The sequence below is a fragment of the Protopterus annectens genome, chromosome 6.part0 (assembly GCF_019279795.1).
Source record: "Protopterus annectens isolate FY-2018-M chromosome 6.part0, PAN1.0, whole genome shotgun sequence".
In the NCBI taxonomy this organism is placed as follows: Eukaryota; Metazoa; Chordata; order Ceratodontiformes; family Protopteridae; genus Protopterus; species Protopterus annectens.
The window spans coordinates 698839356-698859863 of record NC_056737.1 but is presented as its reverse complement, the minus strand read 5'-3'; the positions used below and the strand labels follow the sequence as shown (position 1 = coordinate 698859863).

The 20508-nt window shown below is 39.8% G+C and overlaps 1 protein-coding gene across 1 annotated transcript in view; it reads right to left on the bottom strand.

Moving 5' to 3' along the window:
- LOC122803879 (coiled-coil domain-containing protein 170-like) overlaps positions 1 to 20508 on the bottom strand; it is a 1585583-nt gene that overhangs the window by 1231795 nt on the left and 333280 nt on the right. Inside the window, exon 4 of the mRNA XM_044073560.1 lies at positions 20022 to 20150. Coding sequence (XP_043929495.1) covers positions 20022 to 20150 — 129 coding nt within the window. The remainder of the gene's footprint in view (positions 1 to 20021; positions 20151 to 20508) is intronic.

The following is a 20508-nucleotide window of genomic DNA, read 5'->3' as shown; positions in this document are numbered from 1 at the left end:
GGGTCATTTAAAAGAAAAAAAAAACAAAGTATGCTGAAAACAATGGGCAGTACTTTATTCTTGGTATACTGATGCTATTAAAATAAAAAATAAATCAGCATTAAGGAAGTTACGGATACTAATACAAAGTTGATACAATAAATAAATATGTAAATAAACAGTGGTAGGACCCCACAAAAAAATAAGAAAAAGTTTATTAATGTGTATGCACATACAACAAAAAGAGAAAATTAACACAACGAGGCACCTTGTGTCAAGGGTGGCACCCTCAAGATTAAATGGTAAGAAGCATGAGAGATGTTTTGTGTTGTTTAATGTATGAGGGAAAAGAAAAAGAGAAAAAAATAACATTAAATCAAGTTCATGAGCCAATAGCATGCTGAGACATAGGTGCATGTGTTGGTAAATCAAGTTTATGATCATATACCATGCTGGTACATAGCTATGTGTGTTAGTAAATCAAGTTCATGAGCCTATAGCATGCTGGGACATAGGTGTGTGTGTGCTGGTAAATAAAGTTTATGAGCCCACAGCATGTTGTGACATAGGTTCGATTGTGTTAAAGTACCCTCAGAGGTTCTGAAAGATCGGTCAGTTCTGGACACAGTACCTAACCACTCCTTTATACAAATCTCAATACTGGAGCTGTAAATTTTGAGTCTGTGGTGTGATGAAAGCAAGGAGGTGCTATGGGAAAAGGCTGATTGAAACCTTTCGTCTATCATTGCACAACAACAGAATCCCTACCCTTTCCTCCCTGAATGGTGTGTAAATTCATATAGTCATTTTTCTTTTCTAAGTTACCAAAGTCTGGAATCTACAAGGGAAGTCTTAATAGGGAAAATGAAAACAAAGTTGAGCAGGCAGGATCAAATCCCCACATAGGAACACCTGCATAATGTATGTATCATAATTATGTAAAGAAAAGTTGTAAGTATTTGAATGAGTGGTTTCAGCTTACTAAAAATTGCCCTGGTGAAGTTTCTATGGATGGAACTTATGATAAGGAAAAATTAGGGAATCTGAAGGGTCATTTAAAAGAAAAAAAACAAAGTATGCGGAAAACAATGGACAGTACTTTATTCTTGGTATACTGGTGCTATTAAAATGAAAAAGAAATCAGCATTAAGGAAGCTACGGATACTAATACAAAGTTGATACAATAGGTAAGAGAGGTCAAAAAGGCAGTATAGACCAGTAAAAAGGGATCCATTTATCCTGTCTTGGCAGGTTTAGAAAAAAATGAAAATGGCCAAAGAGCAGAAATTGCAAAAGAGGATGATAATTCTTCAATAGCTACTGCACCCATACGTATATATGTACCAGTAAGGGTGGTTCCTGTACAAATTTCTGCTGTTTCTCAGACCCCTGCATTTTGGTCAACTGACCAATGGACACCGGGTCACTGCCATACATATCAACCTACTTCCCCTGTTCAACCCTCATCCTCAGAACAGGTATCAGTAATTGGGGAGGATTCTCCTTCTTCTCTTTTTCAGCAAGCTTCTCCTTCTCCAACAGAAGCACTAACATTTGACACTCCTGTGGTTCATCACACGCATTCACATTATAGGGTAGGACAAGAGGCTATTGCCTCTGGAGAGGATCTTTTGGCACAACTTAGAGAAATATTGGTGGCTAATAATGGAGAGCTTGTTCACTGCCCTTGGGACCCCTGCTGATTTGCATACTATGACCAAATGTTTTCCAAATATTACAGAAGACACATTGAGGTTTAAGGAGAAATTAAAAACTATAATAAAACGCTATAACCCTACTTTAACAGATTTAAAACAGCTGCTTCAGGTAGTCACTTCAGATGAAATAAGAAAACAGTTACTTGAAAAGGCTGAAATAACAGATTTTACTCTCACAGAAAATGCACTAAGAGACAAAAGGATGAGGTTGTTAAATAAAATTACAGAAGTATGTCAAGTTAGGACAGATTAGTCTAAGATACAGGCATGTAAACAAAATAAATGGGAAGCCCCTGCAGATTATTTGACTCATTTCAGGGCAGTATTTTCTAAACATTCAGAAATACCAGAACCAGATCCAGAAAAACAAGCTAAGCCAGCTATTGCAGTTGTTTTTGTGCAGGGTCTGCAAGCCCCTGTACAAAATCAACTAAAGCAAGTGCTTATAGACTGGCTGGGAAAGAACTTTGAGTCCTTATAAAGTGCTGCAAATCACTGTTCTGAGTATCAGAAAAACAGAAAAGGGATACTGAGAATAAGCTGTTATTTTGCAAATAAGGCAATTAAAAGCCCCAAGGGGACAAAGCAGGGGAAGGGGGAATTGCTAGAGGATTTAGTAAGAGTGCTGGTCGATTGAAACAATGTGCAGCTGGTTGACAACAATGACCTGGCTGTGCCCCTCCTGCCTCATCTGATAGATCTTGCTACAGTTGTGGAGAAGCAGGACAGTATCATGCACAGAGACCAAGTTAAATGGTCTAAACAGCAGCCAAATTTTAACAATGCTGCATTTCCTCCACCACCTCCTCAAACTGGAAGGAGTCAAAATCACTGTACCGACTATGTCAAAATAATAATAAAAAAAAAAAAACAAATCTTAATTCTTTGCTGCCAGTAGATCAAAAGTGAACCTATGTTAAGGTAAAAATAAATTCAAAGGAAATTCCTTTCCTCGTAGACACTGAAGCCACTAGATCTATATTAAAAGTTACCTCAAATAGTCAGATAGCAGTATCAAAACAAAGTTAAGGCAGTAGGAGTAACAAATGCTACTCTTACGTTTCCTGTTTCAAACCTGTTCCCATTTCTTTTGGACTGATTAAAAAGGCATTCTTTCCTTTTGAGTATTACTATACCAGTGAACTTGCTAAAAAGAGACCTGGTATGAAAACTTATGGTAAACCAGAAGGGGTGTATTTGAATGTACTAACAAAATCAGAGGGGGAAGTATTAGCAGTCAGCACAAGATGAAAAACAGCCTGTTAAAGGCATGCAGATAGCTAAAAAGCTGTTGCAGCAGGTATCTGATAACTTATGGGCTAAACATGCTAATAAAACATTAAAATCAGCGGAACCAGTAAAAATAAAACTGATTCCAATTAAACCACACTCTAGGGTTCCTCAGTATCCACTGAAACCAAAAGCAGATTAGGAAATCAAACCTGTAATTCTGTCCTTATTACAACAAGAAATAATAGTGCCAGCTAAAAGCCCTTGTAATACTCCTATTCTCCCTGTAAAAAGCCAAAAAGCATACTTACAGGTTTGTGCAAGATTTGAGGGCTGTAAACAATGCAGTATTACCAACTTTCCTGTGGTTCCAAATCCAGCAACAATACTGAGTTGCATACCAACTAGAGAAAAATATTTGTCTGTGATAGATCTCTGTGTTCAAAATTCTTTTCTATACCTATGCCTGAAAGTCAGTATCGGATTGCATTTACTCATAAGGGACAGCAATATACATGGACACAGTTACCACAGGGATACACTAAATCTCCTTCACTATTTTCTCAAATTCTAAAAAATGATTTGAAAAATGTGACATTTCGAGGTGGATCTGTGTTAGTGCAATATGTAGATGATTTGCTAATAGCATCTAATTATTTTCAGTAGTGCCAGCAGAATAGAATACATCTTTTAAATATTCTTGCAAACAAAGGACACAAGGTGGCAAGAAAAAAAAATATCTCAGGTACATTATCTTGGTCATCTCAAGGTCGGAGGCAAATGTTACCATCTCATAATAAGGCAATAGCTAAAGCCCCATGACCAACTACTCAGACTCAGCTTAGATCTTTCTTAGGTATGACAAAATATTGCAGACAATGGATTTCTAACTATGCAGAAATTGCTAAACCTTTAACAAATCTTTTAAAACAAAACACACTAGAGCCCCTCCCTTAGAATAGGAAAGAAAAACATTAATTTCAACATTTAAAGCAAGCTTTAGCTACTGCCCCAGCTTTAGGGGTACCAAATTATAAAAAGACTTTCATTTTATTTTTTCACAAAAAAACTAGATTTTGTTTTGGGGGTGCTTACACAGAAACATGGGAACAACTATCATCCATTAGCTTATTATAGTACAACACTTGATTCTGTTGTAAAGGGATTTCCACCATATTTACGGGCAGTGGCCACTGCTGCCATTCTAATCTATTTTGCACATCCATTGGTGCTCCAGCATGATTTTACAGTATCCGTCCCTCATTCTGTATTATCTCGCTTACTTAAAATAAAAACTCAACCTCTCTCAACTGCACATCTACTAAATATAAACGTACTCTTCTTTCGGATCCATATATTTCTTTCATATGCTTTTTCATTTTAAATCCTGCATCTTTGTTACCTACTGCTGATGATGGTAAAGAGCATGATTTTGTGTGTGTGACTATTATCTGCTTTCTCCTAGAAATGACTTAAAGGACACTCCTATACCAATCCTGAACTGGACCTATTTGTGGGTGGTTCCTGTTAAAGATATCAAAATGAAAATTTGGTTGCAGAAATATCTGTCTGTCCCAGTAATGGTGTTTTGCTTCAAAAAAAGACTAGAAAATGCATTTTCTGCCAAGGTAGCTAAATTAGCAGCTCTATGAAGGGCTTGTGAGCTAGCCAGAGGAAAAGTTACTAATGTTTATACAGACAGTTGCTACACCTTTGGCATACTACATGATTTTGGGCAACTTTGGACAAAGGGGATTTTTAACCTCAGCGGGAATTCAGGTTAAAAATTCTTCTTATGTCAGTGCTCTTTTAGACATTCTTTTGTTACCTAAAAAATTTGCAGTAGTTAAATGTATTGCCCATCACAAGGGTATAGATACTGTTTCAAAGGAAAATAATTTGGCAGATCAAGCTGCTAAGCAATTTGTGGGAAGATTTTGTGTAAAATTACATGGGATGCTACTGCAAAAATCTAATGGTGATGATGTGGTTGATTTTAAGAGAGTGTCAACTTTCCAAGCTAAAGCATCACAAAAAAGTTCAAAGTTGGCTTAACGACAGATGTAGTAAATCAACCGATGGGTTATGGTGACATCCAGACAGCCAACTGGTGGCACCCGCTTCCTTGCTACCTTACCTGATATGGACATATCATTTACCAGTGCATGCAGGCAAGACAGCATTATTTAATCAAATTACCCAAAACTGGTATGCCCCTCACATCTCTTCTTTGATACTTCAGTATTTTATTTATTTATTTATTTTATTTTATTTTACTTTACATTTGCTTACCATGATGGTCCGACTGGGCTAGTAACCCGTTTTCAGTGGAGACCCAGGAGAAAAGCTCCATACAGTGTAATATATACAATGAAAAGACATATACATGCAAAGTGTGCTGAATTTTGTGTGTGTGTATATATATATATATATATATATATATATATATATATATATATATATATACACACCATCATAACAGTGGTTTGTATATGCAATAGATAACAAGCATGTCAACAAAGGCAGACTACATTGTTACAAGACTTGTTATTGTCACACACAGTGTGTTGGGATAAGAGATAGGTAGACTGTAGGATAAAGTCTGTAATTTTATTTACCTGACTCAACTGAAAGGTATATGGGGATCACGCTGATTGGGATATTGGAAAGAAGACAGTGAATGAGTAGGTAGTATGGGAAGGGCATATCCTGTTCACCCAGGGGTAGTACAGGAGCACAGCCAGTTATTATTTAGGTGTTCCTTGAGAAGAAGTTTGAATTTGGAGGTTATGGTAGTGTTGTGTATGTGTTGGGGTATAGGTTATGGTAGTGTTGTGTATGTGTTGGGGTATAGCGTTCCAGGTTTTTGCTATTTGGTTTGAGAAGAGAGTCTCCGAAGCTGTTGTTGGCTTTTGTGACTTAGCAGTAGTTTGTCAAATGAATGTAGGGTTCAGTTGGTTGAGTAAGGTTATACTAGATATTTTGGGATGGACATCTATCAGGTTGATATACAACAGCATGGGCAATAGTAAGCTGGTTCGGTGAGAGCAGATTTAGTAATTCAACCCATTTTAGTTGTTTTTGGGCTGTGCAGTGGTGGGTTTGATTGGGAAGGTTAGTTGCAAATCTAGCCATTTTGTGGTAGCAAGCAGGCTTCTAATTTGGTTAGGTCAGTTTTTCTAAGGTGAGTGAAGACAGGGGAAGCAAACAGTATTGTGGATAGAAAATGTGATTTTAGCAATAGACTGTCTTGTGGTTGGAATTGTACAGTATGTTTAGAACACAATGTTAGCAAAAATGCAAACATTATGGTTGCATGCTTACCACCACCTTGGGGACCTTTTGTTAATGTGCAGCTGGAATTTGTCCAGATGCCAAAGCTCTGTAATTTATAATTTATATTGGTGGTGGTATGGATGTTTTCTGCATGGGTGGAAGCTTATCCATGCCACAAAGCAGATTCTGTTAACAGTTGTAAAAAACTTATCTTTAAATTCTTTCCTAAATTTAGTGTTTTTTGTACTATCAATAGTAATCAGGGAAAACATTTTATTAACTCCATGATCAGAGAGCTATGCAAGATTTTAGCACTAGGTTAAGTCTTCACTGTCACAACCATCCACAGTAGGGATGCTGACTTTTCATGTCAACAATTCTGGACATGTACATGAAAGCAAATGCATGCAGAATAAAAGTGTGCATTAACCTCCCCTCAAGGGGATTGTCATAACAATATTAATGAGCTCAATCAAACATATTCTTGTGTCCGTCAATGTCAGTGACAATGTCCCTTAATTCTGAATTGTCCAGAAAAATTCTGGACAGTTGCCAACCGTAATCCACAGTCATCTGAATTAGCACAGATTAAGACTCTATTAGATATTAATGAGGAGACCCATAACCCTTCCGGATACTCTCCCCGTTTCACATAAAAATTTGACTCTAACTAATATTGTTATATTGTCATATCGCACAAAACACATTCATTTCTTTTAACCTTGGAATAAAATCACTGTTCTAAGTGTTCGAGTTTGTAAGCTTTCGCTTACATGGGGTCAATAAATCATTGTTCGCTTTTCTATGCATTCGATGATTTAATACAGACCCCAAGACAATTATATTTAAGAATAAAAACAAATTCTTTAAACAACAATTTTTCCTTTAATATAGCAGATATGTTTATAAAGTGCACCACCCATGTTTTTATTATGTATATCATATAAGTGTTCGTAAATTCTCATGTTTAGGGTTCTGTCAGTTTTACCAGTGTAGTATGACCCACAGGGAAAACAACGGACAATGTAAATGTATACCACACTTTTTGTTGCACAGTTACAGCCGTCAGCCAAGTTTACCTTAACATTAAAAGGACTCAGTCTCAATCCAGAGGTTTCCATAATGAACTTGCACTGACTACAGCATCCACATTTTTGCATTCCCTTAACCAGTCTTGTATATGTTGTTTGTTGACTCTCAAATACGTTTTTAAGAGTCCTCCTTCTTTTAAACACAAGCTACCTAACAGTTGCATTAAAGCTCTGTTAGATTTAAACACTGACCAATATCTTAGAATGATCTTCTTGACCTCATCACTTAATGGATGCTTATGTTAATGAACACAGTCAAAAGCCCATATTCACACATCACAGTAGAATTAAATGCCAGGAGTTTATTGCTCAGGTAGTGTTGGGGGAGGGGGCATGCATGAGTGTGTGTGTGTGTGTGTGTGTGTGTGTGTGTGTGTGTGTGTGTGTGTGTGTGTGTGTGTGTGTGTGTGTGTGTGTGTGTGTGTCTGCCTGCCTTCGAGATCATAGTAGGAGGGGTTAATTAGGGGATAGGGCATTATTTTGTGTGTGTGCGTGCATGTGTGAATGCATGTGAATGTGTGCATGTGTAGAGGTTTGAGGGGTTGTCAAATCTCTACACATCCTAGATCAATGAGCAAATATTGCAACATTTGGGAGAGGGACACTATACACCAGGGATAATTCTTTTACATTATGTCTTAATGGCACTTAAAAAATGTGGGTTAAGAAACACTAGACATCAGGGATAATCTATATAGCATGCCATAAAGGCACTAAAAAAGATTCAAACTCTGTACCCACCCACCTTACATAGAGGATATTAGTCCTCTGCACCACCACTAGACACCAGGGATATTGAAAAATTATGTTTACGCATTGAAAGAAAAATGTAAAATAACAGGGAAGGGGAAAAAAGGTTTTGAACTCCACACCCCTGACAGAGAGCAGCAGAATTAACCCAGTATGCAAACTAATTTGCAACTATAGAATGATTTTTAATTATAAGAATTATGAAACTCGAATCTCTGGCATTATTTAATGACTGTAACAATTTGTCAGTTGTGAGACACACTGGGTCACCTTTAAGAGGTAACAGCAGGAGTGTCCTATAAAATCATGGACAGACATACAGTTAAGAAGGATGGGTTTGTGTCTGGGTGACGAGACTTTAGGAGACAACAGTACAGGAATCCATTGCAGTAAACTGTGCTCAGTAACAGCAAGTCCAAATTCAAAACAAAAATGAACACAGAAACGTTCTAAGGTTTTAATAAATGAATAAATACTTCCAGCAGCAAAGCTTTCAGGTTTCCCCTTCCTCGGTGCTTTCAAATACTAATATTATTAATACTGTTATTAATATTAATTATATATATATATATATATATATATATATATATATATATATATATATATATATATATATATATATATATATATATATACATATATATATATATATATATATATATATATGGGGAAACCCCGAAAGCTTTGCTGTTGGAAGTATTTATTCGTTTATTAAAACCTTAGAACATTTCTGTGTTTGTTTTTCTTTTGAATTGAGACTTTAGAAGATAGCCAGGAAGAACATTAGAATATACCAGGGAGAATAATGAAATTAATACATGGACTCATTTAAACAGTTAATAGATCAAAGGTCTAACATCAAGAGGCATATTACAAACACGAAGAAGAATGAAACTGCAATGTCTGGCACTGACTATTATTTAAGGATCTGCATGTATGACTGCATGGGTATAAACATATGAAGAGACATAAAGGACATTCTGTCAACTCAGGTATAGGTAAGAGGTATGTGTGTGTAGTTTTCAATGTGTCTCTGTGTCTGGGAGACTGAATAGGGGGGGTTGGATCAACCACTGTAAACTACTGCAGGAAATTACCAATTACCAAGAGTGATTCAGAGACATGCAAATTAGCTGAGAATGAGGATTTTCCTCATTGTGCTAACTTCTCTGAATTGCAAATCTCCACATTGTCTAAACAGCCTCTTTTAAACACGGCTCTGTCAGCAGTGGCAGTCTTTCTGAATTCCTGACATATTATTCAAACGGATGGTGCACTGCAGTGGATGTTTTCACTTATTCCCACTATTGCGCAAACATGGTAGGAGGCCATGTTCATGCAGGTGGTCATACCCCCCTACATGAAATATATTTCAATTCTTTGTTAGCATTTTTGACATATGCCTTTCAATATAGAAAAAAAAATGCCGAAGTGCAACTTGTTTAAGGATGACTTGTCCAAACATAAGAAAGCTCCATAACAAAAGGCACCTGCAAATGACCAACTCATGTTATTAAAATGTGCTCCCCTCTGAAACATTTAGGGAAACAGGATACTGTCAAGATGACTCTTCCCTAGGATCACAATGCAGACTGAAAGCAATCTAAGGCACAGAGATCTGTTGGCTACCCATTTATAGTTTGTGGAGCTGCACGTCATTCATTTATATTGGATAACAAAGCAGCTTCTTGATTGGTTACTTTTTTCAAATGCAAAAATAGGCAGGCTTAATATAATGTTTATAGTTGCACTAGCAGAAGTCAATTCATTCACATAGTCATGTAGATCAGATTACATGTGTCCACTGAAAGCATTAGTTGAAAAGTGATTGGACAAACATCACATGCACATAGTTCCGCCTAGTATCAGTGGCTGCCAGACAAACTGTCGCTATGTGAGGTGCACCTTGCTGTAGTAACAAATGTGTGCAGTTTTCAAGATGTGGTGGTAACTGACTTGTAGTAAATTAAACTTTTATTCAATGATTCGATGAAGCACCCTTTGATCTAATTTATTAAGATATACTAATTTTATACATCAGCTGCATGCTCTGTTCTTGCCACATTGTCTTGAAAAACTGTATGATGACACTGTCTTACTATCTTTCAAATAATCCTGACAGAAAACAGTTGTTGATACATGTAAACAGAAAAAAAAAGTAAAGGATGAGCTGACTTATAACTGCTCCAGAAAGGGTTAAACTACATAATAATTGGTGCAAGAGCAATGGTCTCAAACTAAACATAAAAAATGTAGTATAGTTAATTTTTGTAAACACAACATTTCCATAACATATAATGTAGGCAGCATACCCCTCCAATCAGACATTGTTATAAGGGATCTAAGCACTCTTACTGATAAGTCCTTGTCATTTGATTATCATGGTCTCCATAGTAGTTTGGAAAGTGTTCTATCTGTCACACAACTAATTTCCAAAAGCATCTCTTCTAGATCTGAAGAAGTGTTAATTCCCCCTATATTCTTATCTCATCCATTGCATTATTGAATATAATGTCCCTTTTGGCTTGTGTTTGTCCAAACAAATCATTTAACTTTAGATTCTTCTAAGGTCCCTAACTTGAAAAATCAATGGCTTCAAGGCCCTTAGTTTTCCAGATAGACTTGCAGCCATCTCGCTATATATAACCTATGACAGACTTCTCTGCAGTGATCTGTGTCTAGCCTTTTGAGCCATAAAACATATAGATCTCCTTAATCTTCTATTCCTGTTTGTTCCTCAGATGTGTGATTAAAGTACCTAAAGCTTCATCAACAGATAAAGAAGACATGTTGGCACAATATATTTATATCTCATCACATTCCTCACTACTGGTACACAGTTTCCTTACATGTCAAGCAAAGTAGCACCCTTGCCATCTTCAAGATAAGCCTACATAATTGGATGGGCGGGTTCAAATTCTGCAACAGTCTATATTGTGTTATCCTCCTTGTGACTGGAAGGGAATTCCTGCATATGGTTTATTGGCTGAACTTATAATGGTTCACAAACAGAGTGCCTAGTGCTTTCCTATGAACTATATATGGTGCATGTAGCCACGAGTGACCTCTCAGAGGAGACAGCTAAGGTAGTAAATAGCTGAAGCAGAGAGATTGCAGAGACATGGGAGAGAAATGATAGAGATAGGAGAGAAAGAGGGGGAGTGGTTCTACATAATGGAGAGTATCAAATGCATGTCAGAGAAGGGGAGCAGCATTCTATGAAGGCACAAGGAAGCAATGAATGTCAGAAACTAGGGCAAGTGTTCTGGTAATTGAAATCAAGGATGGTGGGCATGGGAAAACAATGCACATAAATCCCCAGACATAACAAGGAAGAGTATAAAATAATACAGGAAGACAGTACAGAAACAGAGTATGAGGAAGACAGATACACTCAAAGAAGATCCAAATCTGCCAGAAGTAACTGAGGGATGCCAAGTTCCAACACAGAAAGATAGTTGGGAGCAAATGATGTACCGGACAATGAAATACTCTGCCAGCTGGTATATGATTTGCCAAAACAGATAGCATTATGGACATATTTGTACATGACAACTAATCCAGTGGTGTCCTGTTGAAAACACACCTATTCAGTATTGATTATGCTACTGCATGCTTTAGAATATGGGGAAGAGTAAGAAAACAGAGATGATATGAGATTTCTGGTGAGGGGTTATTCTGTGTAAGATAAGGGAAATGGAGACAAATCTAGGGGATGAACAAGCTTCACAGGTCAGGGATGCAGTACTTCAGGCTATGGCAAGGGTCTGAGAAACAGGCAAGAAAGGAAACAATGAGAGTGCTGGTGTAATTGTGTGGTCAGTGATGAGGGGAACAGAGTGCACAAAAGGTGAAAGGCAGAGGGTTGGTATGTGAAGAAGACACTGCACTAGGAAACAAGCAGAAAGGTAATAAATGAGAGGAGGGCAATAAAGGCACAAAATGAAAAGAAGTTATCAGAAGGAATCAATTTCTTCATGAAGAAAAAGGGTAGCCCACTAGGAGGAGGTAAGGCATAATGGGAACAGCAAAATATAGATTCAAGGACAGAGAAGGATGAGGTGGAAACTAGCTACCTGGATTACAGAAGAATTTGAATACTGATAGATGTGGCCCACTTGGACTTCCTTAAAGCATTTAGCTTTGTTTTGCACTGGCAGCTGCTAGGGGAAATTGCAGTGGTCTGGGATAGAACCCAGAGTGGGAAACTAGACTACGGATCAGAGTTACACAATAGGGCACAGAAGACTTTGGTGTGAGAAACAATATCAAGAATAAGGGATGTTAATAATAAGATATTGCTGACTTGAACTTTGTTCCACTGCTCTACCTTGTTTATTTAGGCATCACCAAAATAAACTATGAAAACTGTAGTTCCATTTTAATAAAATAATACATTTAAAAAAAAAAAAAAAAGCAAGTGCTCTCTTCCTCCAATTAGACCTTTTCAGACTGCGACAAACACTAATAAACACATTAATTTTATAGAATCTGCAGGGCATTCCTATGAACAAAATAGTTAAGTAAACAAAACAGTTCATATGATCAGTCAGTGAACCAAACCCCTTATTTTTAAATAAAATCTAAAGATTTTCCACATCATTTGCCCAGTGCTTGGCAAGCAGTTAATTTCACTTGCCACACATACTCTTTCCAGATTAACAGTTATTTTTATTGCCGTAAAAAAAGAAAAACATCTTCCAAAATGACAAATTTATAATCATTGGCTGTGCAATCTATAGTATGTTTAGAAAGTGCATCATTGGCATCCTGATTCCTAATGGCATGCATTATTCCAAAACTTCTCTCAGACAGACATCTAGGTGTTCTGCCTGTGTAGAATGCTTTACACCATACACAGCTGGAAACATAAATTACATTTCTGGCTTTGCAAATTAATACTTTTGCTATTCTGTATAATTTCCAGTGCTCATGGTAGTTTCAGTTCAAATCCTAACTTAAATTCACCGTTTTCTCATTTCTGCCTGAATGAGCTTCATAAATATGTACTTCATACCATTTTACTGCATGTCAGGAAGATTAGTATGCTAGGGACAAACCAGAATAATTGTACTTCATGGTGCATCTCATTGCAAAACTGAAAGAATGTACCAAGTGGTCCAGATTAGTCCCATCAAAAGCAACTTCTGTATTCTAGTCTCTTTTCATGAATGTTTAGGATGAAAATGTCTCACTCCTTTTAAACTGACTTGCTAGCAACTTGTAGAGATGATTGCAACTGTTACCAGTACGGAAGCTCTGCTAAATGGCTGTATACTTCATACCTTCACTCAACTTATCTGCATGGTCATTAACATGAGCAAGAGTATTGCAGTTTTCTTTAAGCTTATTATCTTGCACAGGCTTGAAGGCAGAGGACTGAAAGTCAAAGGGCACAATGATACACCCATAAGGAGTCCTCTCAATTGGCTGAAAAAAAAGTTATGTACCTACCATAATATTCCATGTTAGTTGTCCTTCATCTCGCCTTCCTTCTTGCTGTTTGAGTTTGGAGCTGAACCTCAGCTCTGACTCGGCCTACTTCTATAGCTCGAGAGCTATTTACTGGCTCGAGGCTACCTCTTATACCAGAATGCCCAGTGTCAGCTACCCAGATCTTGTTTGTGATAGCGCACACTAGACATATAAAGTAACCAGTAATCTAAAACTGATTTACCAAAATAACAGATCAGAGTAAACTGTCATAAAATTACCTGGCATGTGAACCAAGAAAAAGGAAATCAGCCAGTGAAACCATCGTGAACTCCTCTCAATCCTCCAGGAAGAGGGAAGGAGGGGGGACGCAAGAAGGAAGGTGAGATGAAGGACAAGTAACATGGAACATTATGGTAGGTGCATAACTTCTTTATGTTAAGTTGTCCCATCTCGTCTTCATTCTTGCTGTTTGGGACAGCATCCCTAGCACCTAAAGACCCCAGAAGGCTCATTGGAACAGACTCTTCAGAACAGTGGAACCAAAGGAAGCCCTGTTCCGGGAGACCACATCCACTTTGTAATGAGAGATAAAGGTATGAGGGTTTGCCCAAGTGGCAGCTGCACAAATTGAGTCTATGGGCCATTTAGACTGAAAGGTTACAGATGTGGCTTATGCTCTAGTAGAATGACATTTCGGTTTTGCTGGTAGATGTTTATGCCGTAACTGATAAATAAAGGCAATGGTGTCAGATAACCATTTGGATAAGGTCACCTTAGAAACTGGAAGGCCTTGCTTATTGTGAGCATAGGAGAGAAATAATTGGTCTGACTTTCTTAGCTCTTTGGTCCTGTGGAGGTAAAAATGTAATTGTCTGTGCACACCCAGTTAGTGAAGACCGTATTCTGCCTTGTTGCTATAATTGGGAAAGAAGACGGGGAGATCGATGGATTGGTTTAAATTGTTTTCTGAACAGACTTTTGGTATGAAGGATGGGTTGGTTCTCAGAGAAACTCTGTCTTTGTGAAACACCATATATGGAGGACGAACACAAAGTGCTTGGAGTTCTGAAACATGTCTAGCTGAGGTAATAGGAACCAGAAAGAGTGTTTTCCAAGAAAGAACTTTTAAGGGACATGAAGCTGCTAGTTCAAAGGGAGGCAGAATCAAAGAAGTCAAAACTAAATTGAGATCCCAAGGAGAAGGTGGATTCCTCACTGGGGGTCTAAGAAGAGATGTTCCTCTCATGAAGGCTTTGCAGAGCTTATAAGACATTATGCTAAAATTAAGAATTCCAATATGAAAATTAGATATAGCTGCCAGTTGTACCCTGATGGTAGCAGCAGCTGCAACCGAATGAAAAAGCTCTGCTAGAAATTCTAGAATTTGATGTACTGGGGCTGAAAAGGGGTCTAAGTTTCCAGATTCTGCCCAGTAAGAAAATATTCTCCATTTGCTAGCATAAGTCTTTCTCGCAGTTGACTTATGGGAGGATACAATAATATTGCAAACTGCTGGGGAGATACTTGGAAGCCTGGCTAAGGTAGGAAGTGGAGAAACCAAGCTGTGAGCTTGAGAGTCTAAAGGAATTGTTGTAACCTACCTGACTGATGAATCAACAGATCTGGCACTGGGTCCAGAACCCAAGGCTGGTCTAGAAGGTGAAGGTGCAGGAACAGAAACCATATCCGTCGAGGCCAGTAGGGGGCAATGAGGATCATTTTGCAACCCAACGATTTTGCTTTCTGTATAAGTCTTGGAATTAGGGGGAAAGGGGGAAATGCATAAAGGAGTCCCTGAGGCCAATCATGAACTAGAGCATCCCTGGGAGTTTGACCTGGAGGAGCAAGCAGGGAGAAGTAGCTATTGCATTTGTTGTTGAGGGGGGTGGCAAATAGATCACAACAAGGCTGGCCCCATTTGCAGAAGATAAGGTCCGCAACTTCTTGATTCAGAGACCATTCGTGAGGCATGAGGATAGCCCTGCTGAGCCTGTCCGCTATTACTTTGGATTTCCAAGGGATGTGCGCTGCTGTCAGAAAACGTTGGGAGGAAATTGCCCATTGCCATAACCTGAGGGCTTCTCAACACAAGGGGTAGGACCTGGTCCCACCCTTCTTGTTGATGTACCACACAACTGACATGTTGTCTGTTTGGATCGCAATAGTCCCGGAAGGAAGAGAGTCTTGAAGAGCTTGCAACGCTAGGAGTATCGCTCTCATCTTTAGGACATTGATATGCAGATGGTACTCGTGAGGTTGCCACATGCCTTGGACTGTCCTGCCTAGATAATGCCCCCCACCCTATCAGGGAGGCGCCCGTGGTCACTGTGGCTATCGGAGGGGGGGGGTTGAATGAAAGTTCTGCCCTGAGTCACCAGTGGGGAGACCATCCACCAAGACAGGTGTCTTATGCATGTTTCTGTAATCAGGATCATGTGAGACATGGGTAGTTCCTGAAAGGACCACTGCGTGTAAAGAAGCCACTGAAGGACTCTCATGTGGTAATGCGCTAATTGTACAAGAAGAATGGCAGCTGCCATGGAGCCTACAACTTGCAAGACATGTCTGACTTGGACCTTTCTGCTCTGCATTAGAAATGACATTGTTGGCGAATAGAGAAAACTCTTTCCTGAGGTAACCTTGCAAACATCTGTTTTGTGTTTAATTCTGCTCCTATATATGTAACAGACTGACTGGGCAACAAGGCAGATTTTTCATAATTTACTGTAATGCCTAGTTGGGTGCAGGTTGATATTGTATAATCCCATGCCTCTAAGAGTTGATGCCTGGTGGTAGTAGTTAGGAGCCAGTCGTCTAGACATGGAAACACCTGGAATCCTTGGCATCTGAGGTGAGCCATGACTACTGCCATACATTTGGTGAACACCCTGGGGGCTGTGCTGAGACCAAAGGGCAGAGCTCTGAACTGATAATGACTGGCCCCTACCCAGAAGCGAAGAAATCTCCTGGAGCGTCTGTCCATTTTGATATGGTAGTACGCATCCTGAAAATCTATGGAGCACATCCAGTTGTCCTGACCCAAAAAGGGGAAAATGGACTGCAGTGTTACCATCCAGAACTTTTCTTTTTGTACAGATTTGTTCAATCTGCTGAGATCCAGTATTGGTCTCCAGTCCTCTGTCTTTTTTGTTACTAAAAAGAATCTTGAGTAAGTTCTGGATTCTAGTTGGTCTGTGGGGACTTCCTGAATGGCTCTTTTTACTAGCAGTTTTGAAACTTGAATAACTGCTTGATCCCTTAGATTGGGTGGGACATCTGGGATGTACTTTTTTGACTTTAGAGGGGGATGATGAAAGGGGATTTTGTAACCTCCAGATATGACAGATAGTACCCATTTGTCTCTTGTTATATTTTGCCAGGCTTTTGGGTACAGGGAAAGTCTTCCCACGACTGCCTCCAGAGGTGAGCAGTCGGGCAACCCATCAGGGATGCTGGAAGGGTTTGGCAGAGAAAGTTTCTCTGTCACCCTGATTTTGCGGTCCCCCTCTGCCATGAGGGTGGCGTCTGCCATTGTTGTTGTTTCCCACTCTGCCCCTAGGGGAAAAATCACCACATGTGTCAGACAAGGGTCCCTGGGACTTCTGAAACCACATCTTTCCACCCTTCTGACCTTTGGGATAAGGTCTATTAGGAGTGGAAAAACAGACTCCCACGGCAGAGACAGTCTTGTCTACCGGCTCGCACCTGGTAAGCATGTCTTTCACCTGAGGCCCAAAAAGCGAGGAGCCATCAAAGGCAGTATTTGTGAAGGATGCCCAAAAGGGTACCACAAATTGACACAGCCGCAGCCAAGCATGTCTCCTGAGAGCCACTCCTGTACCTGCAGCTCTGCTCGCTCCATCGGCTGCATAGGAAATCAGCCTCATGGAGAAGTTGACTATAGAATTAAGAGTCACAAGTTGGGAAGCTATTTTGGCTGATGCTCCCTCAGCTGTAGGATCTTGTAGGGTATCTCCAAACTCTTTTAGGAGATCCCTTTGAAGTCATGTAAAATGAGAGAGATAATTCAGGGACCTCATTGAGAAGGTCGCTGAGGAAAATATTCGCTTTCCATATCTGTCCATCATCCTATACTCTTTGTTTTGTGGATGGACAGATGAAGAAGTTTCTGCTAACTCTTTCTTGGTGGCTGCTGCTATCACCATGGCATCAACTGACACCTTTAGAGAGAAATTGTTTGTCCTGGGGGGCTGTTATGAACTTATTTGGTCTCCTCGAAGTAGGTTCCACAGAATCTGGAGCTGACCAAGCCTTTTGAGCCACTACAGACATGAGTGGATCAAAAGGTGGAGACATCCAGGAGGTGGAGGGTCGGGAACCAAATGCCTTCCAGGTATACAGACTCATCCTCGGTAGGGGCTAGGGATGACCAGCCACCCCTCTGCCTAAGCATTTCAAAGATGTCCAAAAAGAAAACATCTTCATTGGGGAAGCTGGCGGACCCTTCCAATTCATCCAGGTCTGTATCTGAGGTGACAGACTCTGGGGAGTCTAGGTGTTTCCTCTTGCACTTCTTCTTCCAAGGAGGCTCCTCTGAGTGATCAGGGGAGGCCTCGGAAGAAGAGGGGTCACCCAATGGGGTGTCCTCAGGCATAGGTTCCCTATGCTTCTGGGAAGGAGGGCAGAGGTTGGCACAGGCACTACAAGAGAAGGAGCTGATGGGGCTGATAGTAGGGCTGCTTCAGGGGACAGCACACTCTGCATGACCTCAAAGGCATCATGATCCCGAGGCAAAGAAAGTTCCGGTTCCAAAGAGACAGGAGTCCTTTTTCGCATCGAGGGTGATGGCTCCAAGGTTGATGTGGGAGCCGAGCTCACTTACGCCAAAGCTCCAAGAGGGAGAGCGGGGTCGGACAAGGGACCGCTGCCACTTCCCCCCTTGGAGCCGAGAGAGCTTCAGCACCTGGATCCCTCGATGGATGGAACAATTGAGGTGATCAGAGTCGACATCAGAACCGAAGAGGAGGTGATCGGCGCGGTCAGTTCTACTATCAGCGCGTCCATGGTCTCCGGCTCTGAACTAAGTGTAGTCAGAGGAGGAATGGAGATGGAGGTGGATGGAGCTGCAACCTGCTGAGGTGGGCTGGAAAGTAATTTCGCAAGGGCCTGTGATTTAAGCAACCTGCTGATTACTCTCTCCATGTCTTGATCCAATAACCTGGAGGATCGAGAGGAGTGGGATGAAGATCGATGACTGCATTCACTTCCTAATAAGGGTGACTGTGGGACCGATCGGATCAGCTCCAATAAAGGAGACCTTGCTCGCGTGTGGCTCTGAGACGGCTCCGAGGTGGCAGTTGGAGCAGAGGGAGGAGATGACTTGTCAATGCTAGTCAACACCGACAAACTTGGTTCTTCAAGCCCAGGAGTCGGTTCCGAGGATGGAGCTGACGGCTTGACAGACTTAAAGGATTTCACTGGCTGAGAACCTTTAGCCGGGGAATCCTGTGGTTTCAATAATCCTCGAAGGATTAATTTGTTTTTGTGCTCCTGCAGGATCCATGGACTAAATGCATGACAGATAGGGCAGGAGTCCTGCAGGTGCACAGCCCCTAAACAATAAACACAGCTAGTGTGCCCATCTGTCAGAGACATTTTCTGACAGCATAAGTCACACTTTTTGAAGTCAGAAACTTTGGCCTCTTTAGACATGTTACACCACTATACTAAAAAACAAACCTTTTTTTTTTTTTACAGTTAAGGAACAGAAAGGAGAGCCTCTAATTTAAATGACTGTCCTAAGGGGGGGACTCTCTAATTTAAACGAGTTCAGGGGAAACAGAAGGCCTGCGAGATATGGAGCGACAGCCAACACAGCTACAATGCACACGAGAAAGGCGATAAGGGATAAAGAACTATATCGAGACAAAAGCTTGACAAAATTTAAGAATAAACAACAATTATAATCATAGAAAAAAGAAGCAATCTCACAGCTGAAGCGGCAAATGAGATCTGGGTAGCTGACACTAGGCATTCCAGGATAAGGGTTAGCCTCAAGCCAGTAAATAGCTCTCGAGCTATAGAAGTAGGCCAAGTCGGAGCCGAGGATCGGCTCCAAACCCAAACTGCAAGAACGAAGGCGAGATGGGACAACTTAACATAGATTATTACATATCTTCATTGGTATTCACTGTATTTACTGACAGCAGTTCACAGCCAATTAAGATAATCAGTGAACTTACATTCAGTTATTTCACTGTTCATAAATACTTGCATAGTACTCTAACTATTTCATGTACGATATTTCCAGGGTACGAATGATTAATGAAAGGTATACTGTAGTGGAGCACTGCACGAAGTATTAATTACTGTGACAAAGCCAAGAAAACAAAAGGCTATTTTCAGTCCAGGAAAATCAGCACAACTAATTATATGTATTACTATTGTCCAGATACAAGGCTACATGATACATTATACTTAGTTCTGTAGGTGGAGTACTTAAAAACACATTTCCATTCTGAGATCAACATTATATATCAACAATGCATTTTAGACACCCAAGTTAACATTTCTTTTCTACCTCTGCCTGAAGACTGTTATATTTCACCAACAAAGCTGCATATTCACTACGTGTTGTTTCAGCTACTGCCCTGTAATGTGACTGTTGATCCCTAGAGGCAGTCATCTCCGGCTGTGGGTTCAAGGTAGGCTGCAAAAAACAAAAACAACATTAGTAGGTCGAATGTGCAAGAAAGAGTCACTTTACTAATTGTTAATGTGATTTTATTACTTTAAAAGGGCTAGTTCTTCTGACTCACTGGCATTGACTCAAATGTAGTAGCTGATGTTCTATTAATTCTTCAGAGTTCAGTGAGTGTGTTTCACAAATATTCTAGTCACTTTTCTTCTTGTTACAAGGAATACCCAATGTATGTATATGGAATTAATACAAACTGTCTTTTACAGTTTGATAAATATCTTGGAGTACAAGTGTAACTGACAGATCATGAAGAACTCTAACAGCCAAAATAAGGACTTCCAGGGATACAAAGAGTAAACTGTTATTA